Source organism: Rhinichthys klamathensis, unplaced genomic scaffold (genome assembly GCF_029890125.1).
Source record: "Rhinichthys klamathensis goyatoka isolate OS25496 unplaced genomic scaffold, OSU_Roscu_1.1 h1tg000312l_1, whole genome shotgun sequence".
Taxonomy (NCBI): domain Eukaryota; kingdom Metazoa; phylum Chordata; class Actinopteri; order Cypriniformes; family Leuciscidae; genus Rhinichthys; species Rhinichthys klamathensis.
In genome coordinates this window covers 704436-729432 of record NW_026606830.1, presented here as the reverse complement: position 1 = coordinate 729432, position 24997 = coordinate 704436, and the positions used below count along the sequence as shown (strand labels likewise).

The following is a 24997-nucleotide window of genomic DNA, read 5'->3' as shown; positions in this document are numbered from 1 at the left end:
TATCACTTACAACCAACACCTTTGGCAGTGACAGTAAATCAAAGACTGCAACACTGCACTACTGAATAGTACACCAACAGTAAGATGGATACAGCGTGTCCGCTGGGGAAACCTCAGCATTCGGCCAGCTTGTTATTGCTGATGAGCGGAGTCTGAGCCTGCTGTGTTTTGATTAAAGAAGTTCAATTGTCAACAGCCAAATGGGCAAGGTAATTATGGATGTTAGCTGATTTTCCCGCTCAGGCTCTTGACAGAAGTGTTTCTCCCAGAGCACCAGGCCTGATTGTGACACAGATAATAGGTACATGTGCTGGGAGCTCAGACCCGAATCTCACTGCATGTATAAAATAGATGGATGTACTGCAGTACAACAGTGCTCAGATGTGCAGCCTTGGAGATTAGCAGTGCTTATTGAAATACTTTGTGTATTTTACATTCTGTGTAATTGCATTCCTTTCTGCCTCTGAGCCAAATGTCATATCTTGGTGAAAATGTAATGATCTGAGTTAATACCTAGAATAGAGAACCTGATATACATTAATATGCGGTGGTAATATGTCTACTTAATGTGACATCTTGCCATGATTAGATTAAACCAGCTTTTGCTATTTGCAGTAAAACCACAAAACTATGTTTAACAAAAAATATTTAAATGATTTATATCCACTTACACTATCCAAAGATGAAATCGGCCCTCTCGAATCCACATTAAATTGTGTGGGTTTGATTACTTCATCTGGAAACAGATGAACTGAAGTTTCCCTTCCATGTCTGCTTAATTCTGAGTACAATCTTAAAAATAAAGGTTCTTTGTTGCCACCGATGGTTCCATGAAGAGCCTTTCAACATCTATAGAACCTTTCCATTTCACAAAAGGTCCTTCATAGTGGAAAAGATTTTTCAGATTATTAAAATGTTCTTCACACTAATAAAAAATGGCTCTTTTAAGAACTGTTCACTAAGTTCTTTTGGGAACCCAAAATGGTTCTTCTATGCTATGACATCACTATGAATATGCATATTATTTCCTTAAAAAAAAACAATTTCCTCCTACAAAAAATGTGGGTTTCACTTTATTTTGATGGTCCCTTTAACACATTCAGTTGACTATAAGTAACGTTGCACCTACATCTCTACTAACTCTCATTAGAGTGTTAGAGTATTAGTAGACTGGTAGGGTTAGGGATAGAATAAGTTAACATGTAGTTGCAAAGTCACTTATAGTCAGTAGAATGTCTGTTGGAGGAGCATCACAATAAAGAGTTAGCAGATATTAGACAGTCTGTATTATGTATTACGTATTGGCAGATGTATTAGAAATACATTTTCTACAAATGACTATGTTATGGTGAGCAGCGCTAATATGAAGTTGCCCCCCCCATCCATGTTTGTACTAGTTTGTGCCAAACAGGAAGAGAAAGGGTGAGAAAGTGTACTGATGTGTACAAAGGCTGATGATGTGGGACAGCACAGCATAAAGACATTTAAAGAAACGGGCATGTTTACACACAGCTATCATCACCAGTCAAAACATGTGTAGCTGTTTATGACACCTTTATGAGCCTGTGAAAAAAATCCTCTTGGAAACGATGTGATCAGTGACAGATGGCCTGAGTCCGTAGCATCTCTCAGATTGTAGCGCGGAGCTCACAGTTCGGGATTATTTGTAACAGGTGAGGAAACAAATGACATGAAGCGCTGATTACACAAGCATATTATTTGCATGTTGTTGTGAGTCAGGCCGCTGGAGTGTGAAGAGATGATGCCCCTCCAGCTGCAGTCTGTCAGGTGGAAGCGATCTGTTAACTGAGTGTGAATCCCATATTAGCTGCTGTTGAATAAACATGGTATCACCCTAGACACAACTGGTCACATGTGTACATGGTGTAAACCTGCTTGGCTTTTAATGGCACGTTAAAGGGTTAGTTCACCCAAAAATGAAAATTCTGTCAGTAATTACTCACCCTCATATTGTTCAAACCCCGTAAGACTTTCGTTCATCTTCGGAACACAAATTAAGATATTTTTGATGAAATCTGAGAGCTGGATCACTCCTCCATAGGCTTCTTAAGGGATCGAAACTGACCGGCCCAAAAGTTATGAAAGACATTGTTAAAATAGTCCGAGTGACTACACTGGCTCAATCTTAAGTTTATCAAGCGACGAGAACACTTTTAATGCGCAAAAAAGAAACAAAAATAACGACTTTATTCAACTATTCATTTCCTTCTCCGTGGGCCGTGATATTTCACGTAGTGATATTGCGCAAAGCTTCTAGGTTGCACGTCACACGTAGGCTCACTATTGGTCGACGCTGGTCATGTGTGTGATGCGTGATCATTTTAACAGGGTCTAATTGCTCTCTTGGAAACCCTTGTTGGTGTCTCGTTAGCTTGACGAAGAACATTCGCTCATCGTCAGAGAACAATAGCAGTCTGATCCCCCAACAGGCTTTCCTTTCTTGTCTTTTTTTCACCTGGAAATAGCCATTCCACCTTGACACGGATGAGTTGAGTCAGATGAGCAGGGAAAGCTGCTGTTGTACACGGTTAGCAGTTTCCCTCTGTGTGCTCCGGTCTCTGCTGATGGAAGCTCAAATCACTCATCCTCAGCTCGAACTAGGAAACCAGCAGGGTTCCTTTGAATCTACCTCCCTTTCATGTTTTCTTCTCTTTTCTATTTTTCTGTTGTCAGTCTGTGAGCTGGATTATGACAGTCTTTTCCGTTTGCTGGCAAGCTGTAATTTGTCATTAGTGAAGGCTTTTGCTTGTAATTCAAGATATGTTTGAATTGCTCCACAATTATTCATGCGGCTGTTTGGATTCATTGTCATCTCTCATGAATAAATTATGAATTTTTCTGCATGTTTCCCTGGAAATAATTCATTTTCAGATTTGCCTTGTCTTTTGAGTAAATTGTGATTGTTTGAAACTGTTCTGAAGATTCAGGGGGAAATGAAGATTTCTAGTGAATGATATTTGCTAATTGTCATATTTGGAAATAAATCACACATTTGCTAAATATAATTACTGAAATGATGGCACACTAGCTTCGACTTTGCAATGCAATATATACAGAATTATTTTAATGAGGTTTCAAGATCATTTTTGCTCCATTTACTTTTTCTAGGATTATTACAGATATTTCAGTCGAAATGCACATCACTTCAAGTGTACAAAGTAAAGCCTTCAGTCTGTTTTTAAAGATCTGTTTGAAAGAAGACTACCGTTGTGTCTAAGGTGACGGTTTCCACCTCTCCCATCTGGGCCTCACGCTGACTGCTCCACCGGACTGCTGGAGAACAGGAAGATCCATCAAATTCAGTGGGAGGTGAAGCCAGACAGGGAAAAGACAGATGAGTTTGCTAATCAGTGACACAGGCACATATAGTGTGTCCACTATTCCATAAGATTAATCATGGTTCCCCTTCAAGTCACTGCTGTCTCACTCTATAAGTGAAAGAAAGAAACGGCCAATAAAAGCTCAATTTTAAATCCAATTGAATTCAGAACGGGAGAATTATAATTCTGATATCTGAGCATGCAATGTTATATTGGAGGACTCAAATAGGTGTTAGATTAGGTTTGTCAGTAATGGATGGATACCAATGGCAGTAAAATACCACAGAAATATATTACAACAATGTTCAGTAAGCGATTAAAGCACTCTTTTACTGAATAAGTTGATTATTAATGCAAATATTAATACATTAATTTAAAACAATGGCATGAAACATTAAACTATTTATTAATTATAAGCAGTGTTCTTCAAGTAATTATTTCTGTCAACATTGAAGAACAAACAAATTAAGAGCAGTGAGTTTTCTCTTTTTCTTGTCAGTATTGTAGTTTCATATTAATGATATTACAGAGAGTGGCAGGTCAATTAAGCTTCAGCTATTAAACGTTTAAGAATAAGATTTTATTAACCCATTTTTTTTATTTGTATATATGACAAGAAAATTAAATTATCGTTCTGAACAATAACAAATAAAAAAATGTCATAGCTGTTTGGAAATAGTTATTTAGAGAGGGCTATTTTAGAAGGATACAGCAAACACTAATTCAATCCTTGTGATATCTTTTGGATGTGTGCATGTATGGAATTGAGTCTAAACCTCCTCTGGAAATAGAGGAGGAAATGATTGTCAGTTGTGAAAAGTTCATGTTATATTTATTGATACAGAGGAAGGTGAAATGTTTCATTCTATTCTGTCTGCAGGCATGATCGCCTGAGAAAATAGCATGTGCATCAATTCCAGGGAGTGTTACAAAGATCAGGTTTAGAATGAAGTGTGGTTCAATCTGAGTTGTACACTATTTGAAATAAATCTCCTAAAGGTTCTTGAAGACAACAGCTTATTTTGAGAAATGCTAGCATAATGTTTTTTTGCAATGCCTTCCCCTGGTCAAATCCACACACATTTAAAAAAAAAGGCCAATTATGAAATGTAAACTGATGCAGTTCTTGGGTAAAATAATGTGTTTATTTGGAAAATGTGGAAAATCTTCTCTTATAAAACTTTTTTTTTTTCCTGTGTAAACTCTGTTGAAATGATATGTTGAAGATAGCCGATGGGCTGTCGATTCATTAAACAAGCTATTTCCTCACAAAAACCTTTTATTCAGTGTAGCAAGCCTCTCCTCCATTGACATCCATTCATCACTTGTCTCTGATATGACTGTGTTCATTGACAGAGCAGGATCATTTTCAGGGATTAAAAACTGAAATTCCACTCTGTTCTTCATATAAAGATATCGCATGGCTTCAGAACTTAAAATGCATCACGAGTTGTGTTTTTGGTCAGTTTTTGCAATAATAAATATCTGTGACTGCACTTTGCCTGTTATGTGTTTTATATTGTCGAGAAATGGGTAGGGTTGGGGGTATGGGTTTTAAAATATCTACAATATCTTCTACTTTTACAACTGCAAATAATTAATTGCGTCTCAAGCTGACGCATGAGCCAAACAACTGAAAGCAACGAGTACCCGGCACGTCGAAAAATGACATGCGTTACGGCCTGTGACCTGTGAGTTAAAAAGGTCCTGACCAAGAGTTGATGTGATGAGTTGGGAGTGAGAATGTGTTGGTTTTTCCAATGAGCCTCTGTTGCAATGTACCATTTTATGTGCTCCAATTGAGCACAAATACAGCATAATTTAGCAAATAACATTTAAACCGGCATGCAGTCTATGACATTTGGCTTGTTTAATCTTCTGAGAAGGCTATTGTACATCTCACAGGTTTTGAATGACATATGGGTTAGTAAATGATGACAGAATTTTCAGAGTAGATGACTTTGGGTAAAAAGACCACACCAAAAATCCGAAAAATGTCCGAAAAAAGCTTTGAAAGCTGGTCCTGAATTTTGTCACATCAGTGTTTGAAGTGCTGATGTTCAGAATAGAGACGTTTGACTGTGTCTTGCCTATCATCTCCCCTGCTGTTTTATCTTTCTGCCTGGAGTGAGAGAGATGACAGCTTCTTACAGGAAGTCCCTTTCTTCACACTTTGCACACTATGTGGCATAGACTCATCACATCACTTCCCACTACTGCCAATAAGCTATGCTTCTGTCATATGTGTTACATGCTGTGTTGAAGAGAATCATTTGCAGATCCAACTAAATGTTTACAGCAATCTGATGTGTGCATTACCAGGCAGATATTTGAAATGCTAGAGTGGTTTGGCCAGTACGTGCTATTGACATACTTTTCAGTTTCAATCCACCATGTTTGATTATAGGGTTGGTGTTAGCATGGTGTTGGTGCTATAGCTTACGGCAAACAGCACCTTTCAGTTCCGTTCGGACACGAGGCCAACTTATAACCGACCGCCCACAGAGACTCAATCTATGAAACCCTGAAGAGGTGTCTGTTGTTTGAACACTTTCTTTCATTTCAGCTAAAGTGCTCTGAAGGTCAGCTCTTTAGTCTCTATGAGAGAAGGTTTGATCTGTGATACCTCACGAAGTGACCTTGTTGTGCAACCAAAGGGGTCTTCGAAATGAACTAAAATTGATATTGTGATAGTGATTGCTCAAATATCTGCAGTAAAATGGCCTTGAAGGACTTATATGCAAGGAATAGTTATATTGTATAGGCTACAGTGAGCATGAAGAAAAACTGTCTTACAATACAGTTCAACAATTTGGGGTAAGTAAAAAAGAAATATACTTTTATTCAGTATATGCATTAAATTGATCAAAGGTGACAGTGAAGACATTCAAAAATACAAAAATATATTCTAATGCTGTTCTTTTGAACTTTCTATTCATCAGAGAATCACGAGAAAAACGTTTCACAGTAAAAAAATAAATAAATTAATAATAATAATATATATATATACTGTATATAAGCTGCAGTTTCCAGTTGATAATAATAAGAATTTTTTTTTCAAGCACCAAATCAGGGTCATGTGACACCGAAGACTGGAGTAATGATCCTGAAAATGCCGCTTTTTCATCACAGGAATACATTACATTTTAAAATAGAAAACGGTTGTATTAAACTGTAATATATTTCACAATATTACTATTTTACTGCATTTTTTTTTTTATGAAATAGATGCAGCTTTGGTGAGCATTCTGATGAGAGACTTCATTCAAAAACATAAAAAATCTTCCCAAGACCTCTGGCATAATGGTAGACATTTTTCATTGTTTTTGAGGATATTCTATACTCATTCTCATATTCATGACTTCCAATAAAATATTCTCTTTGGCATAGGTTCCTGCTGTCAAAAACGTATGAAAGGGACATGGACACATTAAAACTTTGAAGCACCTGTCCTGTCCTGCACAGCGAAATTTAAGGCTTGGAAATAGAAGTCAAATCTTTCTTCTGAAGTATGTCCTCCTGTATATCTGTCATTTGTATCTGTATGAAATAAAGAACGCAAGATGAAACTGAATAATACGGCAGACACATGCTCTTATTATGAATGTTCCTGATCCTTCTCTTCATTTCACTTGTTCAGACGTTAACTGAATAATGCATGCATGTCATAAAGATATTAACTAGTGCCACTAAACAATATACATCATATTTCAGTCACCACCAGAAGTCTCTAAAGCAGAGCTGTTAAAACATTTTCATCACACATGAAATGCAAGTCAATCTAGATGTCTTGTGTATTGTTTAACTCAAGAATAACAATCCATGAAATTGTCATGTGATTTACCCTTTTCATTGTCTAGGACAATGAAAACGGAAATATCTATTTCCATTTCGCCTCTATCCAGATGAATCGTGTCTCAGTTATTTCAGATAAGCACAATTGATGGGTCCACCTGATATATAGCAGAGTTGTTAAATGAGAAACATAAATCTGTGTGCCAGTGTGCAGAATGCTGTTCATTGTTACCATGTCTTTTCCTCACATTATTGATTGCTTTAATGAATACTTGGATTCCGGCTTACTTTTATTACACCGATGCCGAATTTTGTCCTATGAATAAAACCAGCCAACCATCCATTAAGAAATCGATTGCAGGCTTCATTTGATATCGTCATTAGCAAGCTTTTATCATAACAGCGAGGAGATAAAGTATGACACCATAGTTCTCTTTCATCAAGTTCAACAACACAATTATTCATTTTATCATGAAAAGAACTAGCATGTGAAATGTATAATCCTTAACACAGCCTACACAAAGATGACAAAGCATACACATCAGAGATATGATAAAGATGCTTTTTAAAAAATCTTTAACATACGTATCCCTTTATAGGGTCTTTTCTGCTTCAGCATAGCAATCAAGATCCATAAAGATTTACTGTGTCAAACTTGACTAGCCTTCACAAACACAGACCTGAACACCTTTGGGATGAATTAGAACAGGCACTGTGAGCCAGAGCCCACTGGCCAACATTAGAGTCTGACCTCACTGATGTGTATAAATGAGAGCAAATTTCCAAAGCCATGTTCCAACATGGAAAACCAGCATTTAGGGACGAACGACTTTCTATCGATGTCCTTGATTTAGATTAAATGTAGAACAAGCAACAATTGTGCATACTGGAAAGGGTGCCCAAGAAATGTACATTTTGATTGGCTTAAAAACCGTCGAACTGATTTAATTTCAGGTATAGTCCTTTATATAACATGCAACGAGTAGTCAGTAGAGTAATCAATGCTGCCATTTTTAAAATTTCACATCTTTCTATGAATTAAACCCATGGAAATGATCAAGAATGATCTCTGTTAATTCCAGAAATGCACCCATGGGAAATAGGAAATGTTGGAGCTTTGCACTCAGCATGGAATCGTGCCTTCATTTGGAATGGGCTTTGTTACCTCATTAAACGGATTTAAAGGATTTTACCCTGATAATGTCACCCTAGTTTAAGACTTATTGTCTTAAAACACAATCCCGTACAAAAAGATTTGTGAATTATTTACAGCATCAATGCCACACGCTCGTCTGAATAAATTAGCCATGGAATTTGAGGCACGTTTTGTAACGGCCCCCCAGAAACTGCACTGGGTTTTTTTTTTCAGTAGCAAGAGTGAATTTTATCCTTACTGACCATGTGACTTGAACCATCCAATTTCAAGTTACTGATTCACATCTCAGACTTCTCCATCTTCTGACACTCCTGCCCAAGTACAAAGCAGAATATGTCACTCAAACCAAAAGCTAGATTTTAAAGAAGTGAAGTACAGTGAAACAGAATCCTGTTTGAAATGGAAATAAAATGTCTTTATTTTATATTGATTTGCTTTTTATATAAAAAGTACTTACATTTAATACATTTTTTTTTCCAAAATACAAGCAGCCAAACAACATATAAATCAAATACAAAATTATAAAATCTGTCTCTTAGTAGCTTCCCTTCTGAAAGTAACCGGTAATGTGATTTAATTCATAATCTCTAAAATTCCCATGTAACAGTAATTTTGATTCTCTCTGGCATCCATGACATGTCAAGAACGATCCGTGACCTATACGTGATATCTTGCCCTAGGACTATTGTCTAATAGTGATGAAGTCAGCTTTAATTTGCTTGATGAAGCCGGTGTAGCTGTATTGCTGAGCTCAAATGTAGCTTTAAGCAGGCAAAGTGGCAGAAAGGAACATGTCTCACACACAACTACCAGATTGTAGTTTAATGACCATCAAACTGATATCAGCTCTCTAAAGATGCTGTCAAAGCGTAGACAAGACGGCACTTGCTCAATATTTCCATTCAGTGCTGAGCTATCCCAGCATGGTCACCGTGATTTTGCCAAGACAGACATGGTCCTGGATCAACATATTTTGTTGATCCTGTATAAACATTCCAGTCCCAAAATGTAGTCCTTACCCAATCCCAACCCCTAAACCTAACCCTACCCATAACTTATCCCTAAAATCATAGGGTAATGATAGGTGAATAACACTGATGTTTAAGTACTTCACCCTGGTTCTAAGCCTAAACTTGACATAAACTGTAAACTTGTCCCTCAAATCTGATTGGTTGATTGGATGTTGAAAGATGTTGATCCTGGAACATGTGGTACTTGGTGAAATCACGTTCACCATCCCAGCATGCCACATTGTTGGGTTTCATAAACATGGTTCATAATTGCAGCATTTTTCTGGGTGGTGAAAATGAAAAATCACTTCATGAAGCAAAAACAAACAATAAGCACTGACTGAAGTCAAGTGGTTGACTTATGTAGCCCTATGTTGTGGAAGAAAGCGGAAAGGGGGGAAATAAAGAATAAAGTCGTACATGAATATAACAAAAACCAACACAAACCGTAAATGGCATAAATATGGCATTTCTAGCATAATTAAATATGATAAATGAGGTTAATACTATACGGAAATGAAAACTCTCACAGTGTAATGTGAAGTAAACACTAAAAAGAAAAAAAGGCAAAAGCTGTCATGATGCCCTAAGGCAACTTACTTAAAATTTAGGAAGAAATAAACACCAATTAAAAGGAAAATACTTTGCAGTTGTAATTTTGTTAACTGTCCACAATGTGCAAATGAGCAGTTGTGTGTCACATGTGCAGTGCAGCAACAAAACAGTTAAAAAAAAAAATAGATGGACAAGAATGACTCCAAGTATCGCAACAGACATAGAGGCGCAATGCTGATGGTGCCAAGAAATCAAATATAAACAAGATATCTGAACCTGATAGGAAATAGAAATTTTTTTTTGTTTTCCTTTTGTTTTATACATTTTGTACATTTAAGTAAAAAAAAGAGTACAAAGTGTAGTCAGGCTATGCGGCGGTTTCTCGAATCGTCCCCTCAAGTTTCTTTGGGAGTAGCTCTCTCCTTTCGTCAATGTTGAGGACTGGTTTGCGACAGTTCTGACCATCCAGGTACATCTTCGCGTACATCGGATTGGAGTAGTTCATTGGCTGTTTGGAGAGATAATTGTTGAAAATTGACATTCACACACACAAAAAAAAATAATTCATTTGAAAGAAAAATTTAAATGAATAATAACAATAAAAAAACTGTTTAAAAATGAATAATAATTATTTCATTAAATAAATCATGTTAAACATACTACAAAAAAAACAAAACAAAACACGTTGTGCAGGACTAAAGTTGGTTCAAGGAGTTGCTTCCACTGCAGCCGGAGTCAAAAGTGGTTTCAGTAGCATCGTTTGGATTGGTGCTTTGAAAAGCATATTCAATCATGTTTATGGTGACATGCTGATGTCAGCAAAGGATGATAAATATATTATAAGCGTCACTCACAACCCCATCAACCTCACCTCCTGCATAAATGAACCACTAAAACATGAAGAACACAGCAGAAGTTGAGCCACAAAGCCATGCACTTACTATCACGCTTTGGCACATTCAGGCAAACCGTCACACCACAGGCATGCAAAAAATGTCATTTAGAATGACTGTGATTCGCTACATAATTGAGACAAAGGAGCCCAAGGCGTTCACCTGTCCAGGTATTACTTCCTTAGGGACAGAATGAATATTCAGCGTGCAAGGGTCACTGGATTTTACACACCAGCCCTGGAACACACACAGTCGCCCCAGCATGCAGTGGACATTTAAAACGTCATTGTCACAAAACAACATCAATGTAATGCTGCTATTTAGACAGAAATATTTTCATAGTACGAAACAGACGGTCAGTACGAAGCAAGTAAAATCGAGCATTTTGTTACTGCCATTTTAGCGTTGCTTTTAAAAGGCATGAGTTTTTAGAAACAGATGTCAGAGTTATTTCTTTGCAAGGGGAAAAATATAATGTTTGCAGCTTTAATGAGGCAAATATGCAAGGTAAAGACATTTTTCATATCCTGGGTGAGAGGATGCAGACAGAAGATAAGAACCCTGGTGTAAAGGAACAGTTAATAGTACACATTCATTTACTCAAGAGATATTTTCCAGGAGAGAACAGAAGCACGTTCTTTCTGGATCTACCACATTGATATTTATGGATATACATTATCAACCACTAAGATTTCTTGTGTTGGGGGTGTAAAATATTCCAACACAAACCTTTTGGGGGTCGAGTGTGAAATTTGGTTTGAGAAGGCTTCCGGCATCTGCGTGGTTGTCATGGTCCACCTCATACATGTTGTAGGATGGATTGCCAATCTCCACATTAATGCCTCCATTAGTTATGGGCTGTCGTTGTACACGTTTCCCCCTGCGACAGAGAAGCACTTGAAATGTCTGAGGACTACATTGTTTATATGTACTGTGCATTTTTGAACATGTATTCAAAATGACTATTACTAGGACTGTCAAATTAACGTGGTTCAACAACACTAAAGGCATGTCAGGCTAAAAAACAGCAAGACACGATGCAGCGGTCTACATACATTTTTGGTCAATTTAATATTTTTATCTTCCACAATAATATAATGTCTGTAATGTTTTTGGCTATACCATAAAGGAAAGATTCCTCAAAGAAAAAAGAAGAAAAAAGAAAAAACAGAAAGTAGTGTAGATGTAATGAAAAACACATTATGTGTGTGTAAATGTTATAATACATTTAAAAATCTTTACAGGGTTATTATGATAAAAAAAAGTAATAGATGACAGCCCTGTATTTATATTTAAAAACTGTGCCAAAAAGTACCTTTGTCGTCTTCTGCAGATGAAGACACCTGTAACCACTGTAGTAATCAGAATGACCAGCAGGACCAACGGCACAATGATAGCTATACTTCCTGTTTCACACAAGAAAAAAGCCAGAAGCAAAAGCCCCTATTAAGCCCATTTCCCCAGGTGTCTATGCAGGTGGAACAGGAAATTATTAGATACTCCATCACAGTAAAATGAAATAAACAGTACTGGAGCCGAAAAGATATTGAGCCAATATTTAACGAGAAGCTCAGATGTGTCGGTTGACTGATGAAATAAGGGTTCTTTTCATTTTAATAATTGAAGGACTGAATCCTTATTGAATTAGGAGAGGAGAGCTCTTTATAAAGTGTGAAAGCTCACCTCCAGCTGTGTTATCGGAGCGGCTGCTCTTGGGAGCTGGCCTCTCGCACTGCGTCCCCGACCAATTAGCTGAGCATCTGATTGAAAACAACAGAGTCAAAACAAACAGAAGGCAAGTCAGAAAAAGAGAAGAATTTTTTTGGGGGGGCATTGCAGAATGATTTTAAACAGACAAAGGCTTAAAATCTACTTAAAGGAATAGTTAACCCAAAAATACAATTAGTTATTTACTCACACAAAGCCTTAAAACAAAACTAAACCAATATATATATTATACATACACTACTGGTCAAAAGTTTGTTTTTGAAAGAAGTCTCTTATCCTCACCAAGGCTGCATTTATTTGATGATTACAGTATTACTGTGAAATATCATAACAATGTAAAATAACGGTTTTCTATTTGAATAGATTTAAAAACAAAATTTATTCCTGTGATGGAAAAGCTGAATTTTCAGCAGTCTTCATTGTCTCATGATCCTTCAGAAATCATTCTAATATGCTGATTTGGTGCTCAATTATGATTCATGTCTAAAGGACGTAGGCCAGTAGGAGCTGTGCGTGTAAACCTCACTCCCCTGGCCTCAAGAGGCGCGCTAGTGGCTACAGTCTTTAGCATCCTTGTTAGCGCGCCCGCCTCCCACGCTGGAAACCCAGGTTTGAATCCTGCTCTGAGCAGGTCGAGTAGGACCGATTACACATGCTCAATTATTAATATGGGTTCTTATTATTATCAATGTTGAAAACAGTTTTTACTACTTAAATTGTGGAAACCAAAGTACTTTTTTTTCAAGATTCTTTAATGAATAGAAGTGTTTATTTGAAATAGAAATTTTCTAACATTATAAATGCCTTTACTGTCACTTTTGATTGATTTAATGCATTCTTGCTGAATAAAAGTATTAATTTCCATAAATTCATTTAAAAAAAAAAAATCACTTACCCCAAACTTTTCAATGGTAGTATATCATGCTTTCCACAAAAATACAAAGGAACAAAACCTTTAAAAACCTTTCAAAATGTATGATAATATTAAATGGTTCTTGTGCATCAAATCAGCATATTAGAATGACTTCTGAAGGATTAGTTTTTTAATTGTAATATTTCACAACATGTGAATGCCTTAGTGAGCATAAGAGTCTTCCTTTATATATATATATATAAGTATCACTTATATATATATGTTAGTATCACTTTAAGAGTAGGCAAATGCGCAGTGAAACACTCATTAAATGGCAAGCAGTAAAGCGGAAAGAAAGTCATGAATCATCTTATTTGTAAATGGAAGTGGTCCAGTGGGGGTCATGTTTATGATTAAACAGATGTTTGATGTTTGTTTACCGGCGTATGATATCAGGGTGAAGACTGGATCTTGCACATTAAAACATTACACTATTTTACAAACTGAGTGCGGTCACATTTTTTTTAATTGTTTGACTATATTAATTCTTCCCTAAGCAGACACTGTTAGAAAAATAAAACAGGCAAAAAGAATACGGATCCCAAACAGATACAGAACAAAAGAGAAAATCCTGAAGGTATGGGATGTGTGTACTAGGATCATGGGAAGTGGACAGTGGGGAAGCGGTCAGGGTAAATCAGCTGGATGGATGGAGCCTGGTGGAGATGAAATGTCTATAACAGGTGAACAGTTGGACCTACTTGCATCGAGGTTTGTTAAAGGCAGTTATTGTGCATATTCCTTCGTTTTGACAGTAGTAATCGCAGGGATTGGCCAGCTCATCGCAACGCTGGTTCTTGAACCCTGCCGTGCAGCTGCAAGACATCGCAGTGAGGTGAGGACAGTAAGAAGTGAAAGAAGTGTGCAGAACTGAAAAAAAAGTGCATGATCTGTACAGTAGCAGCAAGTGTATGTATGTATGTATGTATGTATGTCTTAGTTATAGTTTTAGGATCTTTCGTGTTTTATGACCATGAAATTAAATGAACAATATGTATTTTAGGAGTATTCACTGCAGGGCTTCTAGGATTCCCAGACTTTTCACCCATGAATTTCCATTGATCTTTCCCTTGTGTTCATGTTTACTGTAAAAGGTTAGTTTTTTCTTAGAATACTAGGGTGGATTTCCATTTGAATGACTAACAGATTCTCAATAGACAAACTGATATTTTTCCTCTACATACAGTATACACTCTCACCATGAGCAATGTCTAGCCGTTGAAACATTTCAGAGCACGGCAAACCTAGAAAAAATTACTGCAAAATGACTCAAAATGAATCTTCCAGATTTTTCAATTACCTTGATTTCTAAAATTGAAACAAGAATTTTTCTGTAAAGCTACTTTGAACTATACAAATAAACTTGAATTGAAATCAGGAGTTTCAGACCATAAAGCTGGAGGATGGAGTCTTGTTGACTGACTTTTTTTAAAAATAAAACAATCCAAACTGTATTTCAGAGTATGTATATCAGATTTTTTTGTGTGTGTGTGATTTCACTGGAACGGAGAGTGAGTGGTGGATAAGCAATAGAGAGGTAAAGCCTGCATCTGAGCCAGTCTCAGGTTTGGACGCTGACAGATGAGTTAATCGCAGATATCTAGGGCGGACAGCGATGAAATTGTAAATGTGTTGTGAATTTCCAAGTTGGCAGCTACAATACCTTGTAAAAGAAAGAAATAATACATTAAGTCAAAATCATCTCTCCAAGACTACTGCTTTGTCCAGTGTATATATATATATTTTTTTTAAGAAATCATTGGCAAATGACTTAATGTGTGATCTGTTTGTATTCAAGAGAATATTCTTTGGTTCTTAAAAAATTGGAAAAATGCTTTATGTTTCCTTCTTGTCAGGTTGTCCGAGCATCATGAAAGTAAATAACTGTGCTTTGAAGTAAAAAACTTTGCCTTCCCAAATACACTCACCGGCCACTTTATTAGGTACACCTGTCCAACTGCTCGTTAACACTTAATTTCTAAGCAGCCAATCACATGGCTGCAACTCAGTGCATTTAGGCATGTAGACATGGTCAAGACAATCTCCTGCAGTTCAAACCAAGCATCAGTATGGGGAAGAAAGTTGATTTGAGTGACTTTGAACGTGGCATGATTGTTGGTGCCAGAAGGGCTGGTCTGAGTATTTCAGAAACTGCTAATCTACTGGGATTTTCACGCACAACCATCTCTAGGGTTTACAGAGAATGGTCCGAAAAAGAAAAAACATCCAGTGAGCGGCAGTTCTGTGGGCGGAAATGCCTTGTTGATGCCAGAGGTCAGAGGAGAATGGCCAGACTGGTTCGAGCTGATAGAAGGGCAACAGTGACTGAAATAACCACTCGTTACAACCGAGGTATGCAGCAAAGCATTTGTGAAGCCACAACACGCACAACCTTGAGGCGGATGGGCTACAACAGCAGAAGACTCCACCGGGTACCACTCATCTCCACTACAAATAGGAAAAAGAGGCTACAATTTGCAAGAGCTCACCAAAATTGAACAGTTGAAGACTGGAAAAATGTTGCCTGGTCTGATGAGTCTCGATTTCTGTTGAGACATTCAGATGTTAGAGTCAGAATTTGGCGTAAACAGAATGACAACATGGAACCATCATGCCTTGTTACCACTGTGCAGGCTGGTGGTGGTGCTGTAATGGTGTGGGGGATGTTTTCCTGGCACACTTTAGGCCCCTTAGTGCCAATTGGGCATCGTTTAAATGCCACGGCCTACCTGAGCATTGTTTCTGACCATGTCCATCCCTTTATGGCCACCATGTACCCATCCTCTGATGGCTACTTCCACCATGTCACAAAGCTCTAATCATTTCAAATTGGTTTCTTGAACATGACAATGAGTCACTGTACTAAAATGGCCTTCACAGTCACCAGATCTCAACCCAATAGAGCATCTTTGGGATGTGGTGGAACGGGAGATTCGCATCATGGATGTGCAGCCGACAAATCTGCGGCAACTGTGTGATGCCATCATGTCAATATGGACCAAACTCCCTGAGGAATGCTTCCAGCACCTTGTTGAATCTATGCCACGAAGAATTGAGGCAGTTCTGAAGGCAAAAGGGGGTCCAACCCGTTACTAGCATGGGGTACCTAATAAAGTGGCCGGTGAGTGTATATGACTCTAAGCTTTGATAAGGAATTCATTTAAATTATATTAATTTCAGGTCAACTACGATGACTGCTTGGCAGATATACATCCATCATTCCATACATTTCCTGTGACTCAGAGCCAGTGAATGAAATACATTATCGGGACCTCACAATAAAAAAAGAGAGAGATCATTTGCATAGAAATTGATTCTATTCTCTCAATTATGCCAGTCATTGCTACAAATGCCACATAAACTGCATAGAGCATTTGACGATTTTCAAAACAACCATTTACAACCTGTTTAAGTTTGGAGACTGAATATGTGATAATTTAACGGTCGCTAACCATCACACTTCAAAGAGCATCCGTTATACATGCCTTCTGTCACAATCTGCGTTTGCAGCTAATCAAATCTGATGGGAACAAAATGATAACTGTAAATATCTTGCATAGGAAACGACGTTCAGGAGGGGCAAGCAGTATGGGAAATAATTAATGAACATTTAACTAACCATTTATTGGGGTCTTTACACATACACATAATAGAATAATAGCAATTTAAGACAACAGGACCTCATGATTCACTGAGATTCTTAAAAGCTGAATTTAGCAAATGCTACAGCCCTGCTTTGACCTTGTATTGTGATGTTACAGTCTAAATAAATAATTAAAATGTTACTTACAAATATTCAAATATTTGTTTTAATAAAATGTGGAGCCCTACCAACCAAGGTGTCGAAACACTTTTCATTCCATGAATACTTGCAGCACAAATAGTGAAATTCTTCAAATCAAAGTGTGAGGGACAAATAATTTTTCATTGGTCACAGCTGAAAGCTTTGTGCCCTTTACCTCTATTATCAACATCCTAAACACGTGGTGCTCTGCAAGAAGCCACTGGCTTCAACAGCTCCTGATCTCGCAATAGAAAAGCGAATTTATTCTCTACAAAACAAATTGTTAGGCTTTCTAAATGTATCCATTCCTGCCTGCCAGACCAAACAGAGCAGGACTCCAGCTGTTCTCAGGATGCCGTCCCAATATACACAAGTCCACAGGGTGGACATCCTGTCAGCAGCTCCTGCGCTGTGAGAGCCTAACCTCATTTATCAATGGAAAGCCAAAAAACAACAACAACAACAACAACAACAAAAAGAAAATACCTGTTGCACCTGAAACAAAACATCGTGCCCAGTGATGACAGCTCAAAAGCCATTCATGATTTATCACTAATAATTAACCAGTACTGTTTAATAAAAAGTGAGATTTCCCATACATAGAGGATTTTTCACATGATTTGTGTGAACGTTCCCTTTCTCTTAGTGCTGAAGCTCTGACATGAATCAGGACTTTATGCAGTCAACAGTTTCGGCTATACGGTATATTTAATAGTCCAAATGATGTAATCCAAACATTATACAGCAGATATTATGACATCAAAAGTTTGGGGTCAGTAAGATTGAAAAAAATATAAATAAATAAATTGGTAACACTTTACGATAAGGTTTCATTAGTTAACATTAGTTTTGTTAACGTTAATTAATGCACTGTGAACTAACATGAACAAACAATGAACGTCTGTATTTCTATTAACTAACATTTACAAAGATTAATAAATACAGTAATAAATTGCTCATTGTTAGTTCATCAGGTTAATACATTAAGTAATGTTAACAAGTGAGGCCTTATTGTAAAGTGTTACCAATAAATGATGACCGTACTTTCATTCAGAAATGATTAGATTGATCAGAAGTGGCAGTTATAGTGTTTCATTTATAAGATTTCTATTTCATTTTAATGCTGTACTTTTATATACATAAAAAAACCCTGAAAAACAATTGATCACAGTTTCCACAAAAATGCTAGGCAGCACAACTGTTTTCAACGTTGATAATCATAAGAAATGTTTTTGAGCACCAAATCAGTATATTAGTATAAATACATAGTATAAATATAAGAATGATTTCTGAAGGAACACGTGACACTGAAGACTAGAGAAATGTCCGGCTTTGCAATCACAGGAATAAATTACGTTTTAAAATGTATTAAACATATGATTAAATTGTAATAATATATCACAATATTTCTGTTTTTACAGTATTAATCAAATAAATGATCAAATAAATGTAGCCTTGGTGAGCATATGAGACTTACCATCAAAAACATTAATACATCTTACCGACCCCAAGCTTACAGTACTATATTTGGTAGCTCTGATTATTCATTTTCAGGCTAGCTGTAATTCGATTTTTAACCAATTGTAGGCTTTTAGGCAGAGCGTGGCCTAATTGTTCCTTTGTGCTTTTTAAGTCTGTCAAAGTCTCTGAGATCTGTAGAACCTTTCTAAATGAATGGTAAGGCTTTCAAGGGTATGCGCCATGTGGTACTAATAGCTGGCATTTGGAATGTGGACAAAAGGAGGCACTTAGTCATTCTTACTGGCAGAAGGGTAGGCTGGTGTCGGGGTCAAGATGACAGGTGCCTCCGTTATAGCAGTAGCCATCACACAACTGGCAGCTGGAGGCGATTCGACCGCTGGTACAGCTGGCAGAGTGACAACAATTTGGATGAGCTAAAAATGTGGTTGTTACATAGGTAATTTAAGTGGAAACTTACAGGCTAACCCAGGGGTGTCCAATCCTGCTCCTAGAGGGACACTGTCCTGAAGAGTTTACCTCCAATTAAACACACCTGAACAGCTAATCAAAGTCTTACTAGGCATGCTTGAAACTTCCAGGCAGGTGTGTTGAGGCAAGTTGGAGCTAAACTCTGCAGGACAGTGGCCCTCCAGGACCAAGTTTGGACACTCCTGGGCTAACCTATTAATAAATGACATAAATTAGGCTTTGTATTATTATCAGCTACATGAATGTTCACCATCGGTGCTGGAAATGTATTATCCTGGATACAATTATATTTTGCAGAATGAGAAGAATTAAAGGCACAACATCAATTCTGCACTTCATTTGCTTAAGAGGAATAATGATTTTTAAAGATAAAATGTGCAATTACTATGCCAGTACCGTCGTCAAACAGAACTGTAAAAAAGGACTGTTTTCAAACAGGTTTCAAATCTCCATTTTGGTACATCTACAAGTAGTCTTGCTTAAAAAAAAAAACATACATACAATTTTATAGCAATTTAAAAAAACAGCCAACTAACTTGCAAGCCACTTCTCCCGTATCTCCATCAATGATACACGGGGCTCCGTGGCAGCGCAGGCACTTGTCGACATCGCACTTGATCCCTTCATAGCGAGCCGGGCACACGCATTCAACGTGTCCTGATCCGGACAGCGTACACGCCTTGGAATTGACACAGTGGTGATGACAGATATCTGTCATGGAAAAGAAACCGAAAAAACACAAGATATGTCCCTAATTAAGATAACAAGAGCACATTTCTTTCATATCATGTTCAAGTTTAATTAGAATTTTACAAAGCTTTAATGAGACTTAATTATCCGCATCAAATATCTACTGGTACTAAGATGAAAATGCGTCACCCCTTGGGTGCAGAGCACTAAAAATGCATTACGGGTGCGCAGATTAAATTGTTTTGCAACAAATTATAATAACAAAGACTATAACAACAAATATTTTATCAGCAAAGCACAGAAACACCTCAAGGTTGTTACAGTAGCATTTAGAAAACCTCTTTGGTCACATATCGTTCAAATGCTGGCAAATGCCCTTTTGAGTCAAATACAATATTTGCTTTCATTGGGGTTTTTATGTTGCTGCTACCAGTTGGGGAGAGAACATGTAACAATTGTTCCATTAACCACAATTTAGTGACTGGTCTTCTATGTTGAAAATACAACAACTCAAGAGAAAAACCCTCTCTGGAGATCATATCATTTTCTCCACAGTTATTTCGTTCTGTTTCACTTGGTATTTGAATGATTTAAACAAGCAATATGGATTATGATGATACTGAATTAAGAGGGCACAACTGTGGATGTAATTAGCTGCCATGAGAATCACTGACCTATTGAATTAAAATGTAGTCACTGACCATTTCTGCTGGGTACAAGCAATCTCTTACAATACTTACGATACAGACAGCGGTCACCCGTGTACTCTGCCAAGCAGCGGCACACTGGCTGGTTTCCAACGCTTATTTCACATGTGCCTCCATTCAGACAGTGATTATCACAGACCCGCCTCTCACAGTTTGGACCGGTGAATCCTGTCATGCAGCGACAAGTAGGTTTCCCTACGATTGGAGAAGACAGATGTGTCCACATTGAGAAGAAACGCCCATAAGTAGCAGACGTGGGCATTTTATTTTTGTTTTGTCCTTTTCAGTTTTACTACCAAAACTTGCAGAGAATGTGAGTTGTTTGCTGAAGGCAAATTCAGCAGAGAGGCAATGAGAAAGGTATCTTTTCAGTAGGCAATTTATAAATGTAAACTGTACTGGAGTCCACAAGAACCATACATTGAAGCTGTCTAAAAACAGCTTTAACAGCAACCAAATGAACTAAGCTCTGCCACCAAAAGCTTTAGTGTAAAAGTGCCCAGAATTAAAAAAAAAAAACTATGTAAATTAATGAAGTCATATAATTACTGTGACAGGGACATGTTCAGTTCACTTAGTGTTGTTGTGAGCACAACATAACACTTATGGGAACGTGATAATATCTCGAGGCCACAGCTTCTTATGTTAAGGGAACAACATCCTGTTTTTTTGTGACCACGAGTTTTTAGTGACTGAGCCAGATCAGATTATTTTATAGTGTTTTAATCTAAACTCTTTGAATGAATGTTTTATACTTTCTAATTTCTTGAATGATCATTTACATCATATGTCGATACATATGCAGCATAACATTATTTGAAGAACTTTTAATATATTTATATTTATATACATATATTTACATATTTCTGCATCAACACCCAATCAAATTGCATACGCAAAACACCATGCTCGAAGACAAAGGAACATACACTTTCCATCTAAAAGTTTAAATTAACATTGGCTCACTGACCCCTGGAAGTGTGGCATCCTTATGGTTTAAAGATCACACTGATTTTGAGAAATTCTGACATGAAGATGATGCTGAGCTAAAAGTCCAGGTTTGTGCCAGGCTGCGGCCTTGTCTTTCCATTCTTCAAAGATCCTCTGACTCAAACTGGTTCTCTCTCATCAACTTCAGCATAGATCAACTGGAGCCTCAACAAATTGCATTAGGACACTTGTATTCAAATGGGCGAGACATACAAGTATCAAACTTAGTCTCCTCATTTGATACATTAAGCATCCCCTACCCCTTTTTAAAGAAGGTTAGAACTAAGAAACTGATGGTTTGTTAAAAACTGTTGATCTGTTGAACTTCAAACAATGTGATAACTTCTTGCTTTCCTGTATTCTGCTTCAGTTCTCTTTCCATTGCTCACATGTATGTGTATGTTAGATTAGTCTAAGGGGCTGTTTACACCTGGCCACTTCATGCATTTTCTCAGATCGGATAGATATCTGATTTATCAAAACGATTCCATTTACACCTGGTCACATAAATGTGTTTTTGCAAAATGGATATAAATCCGATCTTCAATTCCCGCGCTATATGCAGATTTAATGGAGTGCACGTCACCGAAAGCAACAGATATGAGCTCCATTTTATTGATCATCAGCTAATTTCAAAATAAAAGACAGCAATAAGAGAGAGCGGCAACAGCCCTGGCAAGATCATTTCGTTTCTTTACTTTTAATGAAGATGAATGCGTGTTAAGCGTCTGCGACTTACTTTCACTTTGATTTGGGATAGTTTGCACGTTGGCTTGATGAAGAGATGCTCAGGTGCTCATCTGCGGTGATGCGTGTTGCAGTAGCGTCGTCATATCTGACTATAACATGACATATAGCCTATATACTAACACGCTCTCACGCGTTTTTTTTTAGCATTTTTAGGAGGAGTAAAATTTACATATGTGGTTTCAACAACCAGATGCATTTACACTTGTCCAGTTTCGTCTGGAATGCGGCCCAGACCTCCTCCTGATGTGGTTTGAGCGATCGGATTCAAATCCGTCTCGAATGCGTTTCGGAGGACATTTACACCTGGTCTTTTCACGATCCGATCACAGAAAACGCATGAAGTGGCCAGGTATAAACAGCCCCTAAGTGTTTAGTCTAGTTAACAAAGTCTTGTTTGCCTCATATGTAGAGTTGTTTGTGGTTCATGCTCATGTACTGGAGTCCCTAATCATGCAGATTTTGTCTACATGCTCTGAGTAGTACTGTACAGTAAGACAGTTATTTCCTATACCCCGGAAATTAACATTTCTTAGAATTAATAAGCAACTAACACTGAGTGTTTGCTGGACGAACAGGTTAGCTGAGAGTGGTATTAATTCTGCTACATCAAGTTAATTCTTACAGCTGATCTAAATATTTATAATGAATTATAACTATATTATTAATTATTCATATTTTCTTTTGGGCTAATTAGCTACTAGTTTAATGCATAAGCAAACCCGTATGACAATAGCAACCTGGGATTATCAGAAAAAGAGATGACTAATAGAATAACATTTTATTTAGAATATTACATTGAACATGTTCCTTCCTGGTCACTGTATATAATACAATTATTTTAAATATATATATAAATCTGTAGGACATTTCCCCCCCCCCCCCCCCCCCCCCCCCCGTAAAACAACTCTTTCAAATGAAATGCAATACCGCAATAGGAGCTGCAGGTTTGATGTCAGGTCCTGTATATATATTTTTTAATCTATCCTGTGACAGGCTTAAAAAAATGTGTACTAAAATGTGTAAACTGTTAAGATCAAAAATAAACTGCATTGAGATCCTTTAGAAGGACATGCAGAGCGACAATTTCCATACATCGTACAAAGTGCATGTGTTCAAATGTTTTCACTATAGGTCAGAAAGCAGAGGTGGAATGAGCTTTACTGTTTAGATTCAATAAATGGTGTAGAGTTTTGAGTTCACATGACCTCAAAAATGCTACATTTGTATTTATAGTTCTGAGCAAAGTCGCTCAGTAACTATTCTTTTTAATAATAATAACTGCACCTCACTCGGCCATTAAAGGGGTCATATAATGCCATTTTTGTACAAGCTAATATGATTCTTTAGGGTCTAAATTAAAAGTTTGTAATATACTTTAATTAAAAATTCTCATTAGTATTGTAAGAAAACACTTATTTTACCTGGTCAAAAACAGCTCTGTTTTCAGCACGCCGTTTCAGTGCATATGACTTTAAATGATCATGAGCTTTGCTCACCCCGCCCCTCTGTTCTGTGCGTACACGTTTGTAACACAATACCATAACGTGTTGTTCATTATAAACGTGGGATTATGAATTATATGGAGAACGTCGTATATAGAAAACATGCAGTAATGTACCCTGAGTGTAAACCTTAGACTCATTCATCGTGAATCGATTTGCAAAGATATAAATATTAATATAAAGTTTAATAAAACGTTACACTCACTTCAGTTGTTCTAGAGGTTCAGCAGGAACACGAATATCTGGTACCGATTCTTTATTCAGGAGCAGCTGCTTAGCAAAACCAGCTTTATACTGACCCTCGTTTATAAAGCAGTCTGCTGAGAAATGATTCGCGCAAACATGACCGCATTGACGTTGCTCGTGGGGAATATTCCCTTCGAAAACAAACTCAGCCACTGCGTCTTCAGTGGTTCGGATTTAGGAACATTAAAATGACTGCTGTGTTCGTTATTACACCCAAGAACAGAACACCACAATGCACAATCGCTTAGACGCCATTCTGCTCATAGACAGTGCTCCAGCATATCAACAATGACCGCGCCGGTCCGCGCGGACTATGATTGACAGCTCTCACGAGCGAGGGCGGGTCTGTGTTGAAACGCGCCTATCAATCAACAATCGCGGGAGGGGCGTCCGACCGTGTGACGTCACACGGTCGAACGGCTCGATTTGAGGCAGGGGAAAACATATAAGGAGATTAAAACAAAACCACTGGATGGATTTTTATCATTATATGATGGTTGTGTACAGGCACTGCCAACACACATTTCAGTACAATCAACTTGAAAAAGTGCATGTACCATTATATGACCCCTTTAACAATCGACAGAGAAAATTATGAAATGTGTCAAATTTCAGAGGATTCTGATGTTGAGAATAATTGCTTTCTTGCATGCTTCATCAGTCATTTGATTGATTATGATAGACGAAGCTGTAATATGACACTCTTGACTAATTTTAATTGAGGTGCAGACACAAACACTCAGCTGATTTTGTCATCAGCAATCTTTTATACGTTTCTAAAGTGCTCGATTTTTTACCATACAGACCAGAGTCCAAAATTCTGCTTTGAATAAATGTAGATTATGTTATTACTAGCACACACACTGCCACACGTCTTTGGTGACAGATGTCTTTCTTTAAAAAAGTTCTTTAAAAAAACTCTTAATGAAACTGCAGGGCACAATAGTTGCATGTAATATGAATACAAGTAATGATTATAAGACCATT

At 37.4% G+C, this 24997-nt stretch overlaps 1 protein-coding gene across 4 annotated transcripts in view; it reads right to left on the bottom strand.

Moving 5' to 3' along the window:
* Positions 1-8685: 8685 nt before the first annotated feature.
* The window catches only part of lrp1bb (low density lipoprotein receptor-related protein 1Bb), a 339454-nt gene continuing 323142 nt past the window's right edge, over positions 8686-24997 (bottom strand). For 2 of the 4 annotated variants that reach the window (XM_056271233.1, XM_056271237.1), the window contains 10 exons: positions 20556-20717; positions 19662-19836; positions 18938-19042; positions 14093-14206; positions 12434-12510; positions 12066-12156; positions 11480-11630; positions 10913-10987; positions 9521-10365; positions 8686-9200 (listed from right to left, as the gene is read on the bottom strand). In XM_056271233.1, the coding sequence (XP_056127208.1) occupies positions 10225-10365; positions 10913-10987; positions 11480-11630; positions 12066-12156; positions 12434-12510; positions 14093-14206; positions 18938-19042; positions 19662-19836; positions 20556-20717 (1091 nt within the window). In that variant the 3' untranslated portion in view covers positions 8686-9200; positions 9521-10224. The remainder of the gene's footprint in view (positions 9201-9520; positions 10366-10912; positions 10988-11479; positions 11631-12065; positions 12157-12433; positions 12511-14092; positions 14207-18937; positions 19043-19661; positions 19837-20555; positions 20718-24997) is intronic. The other 2 variants (XM_056271236.1, XM_056271235.1) reach the window with 2 other exon arrangements.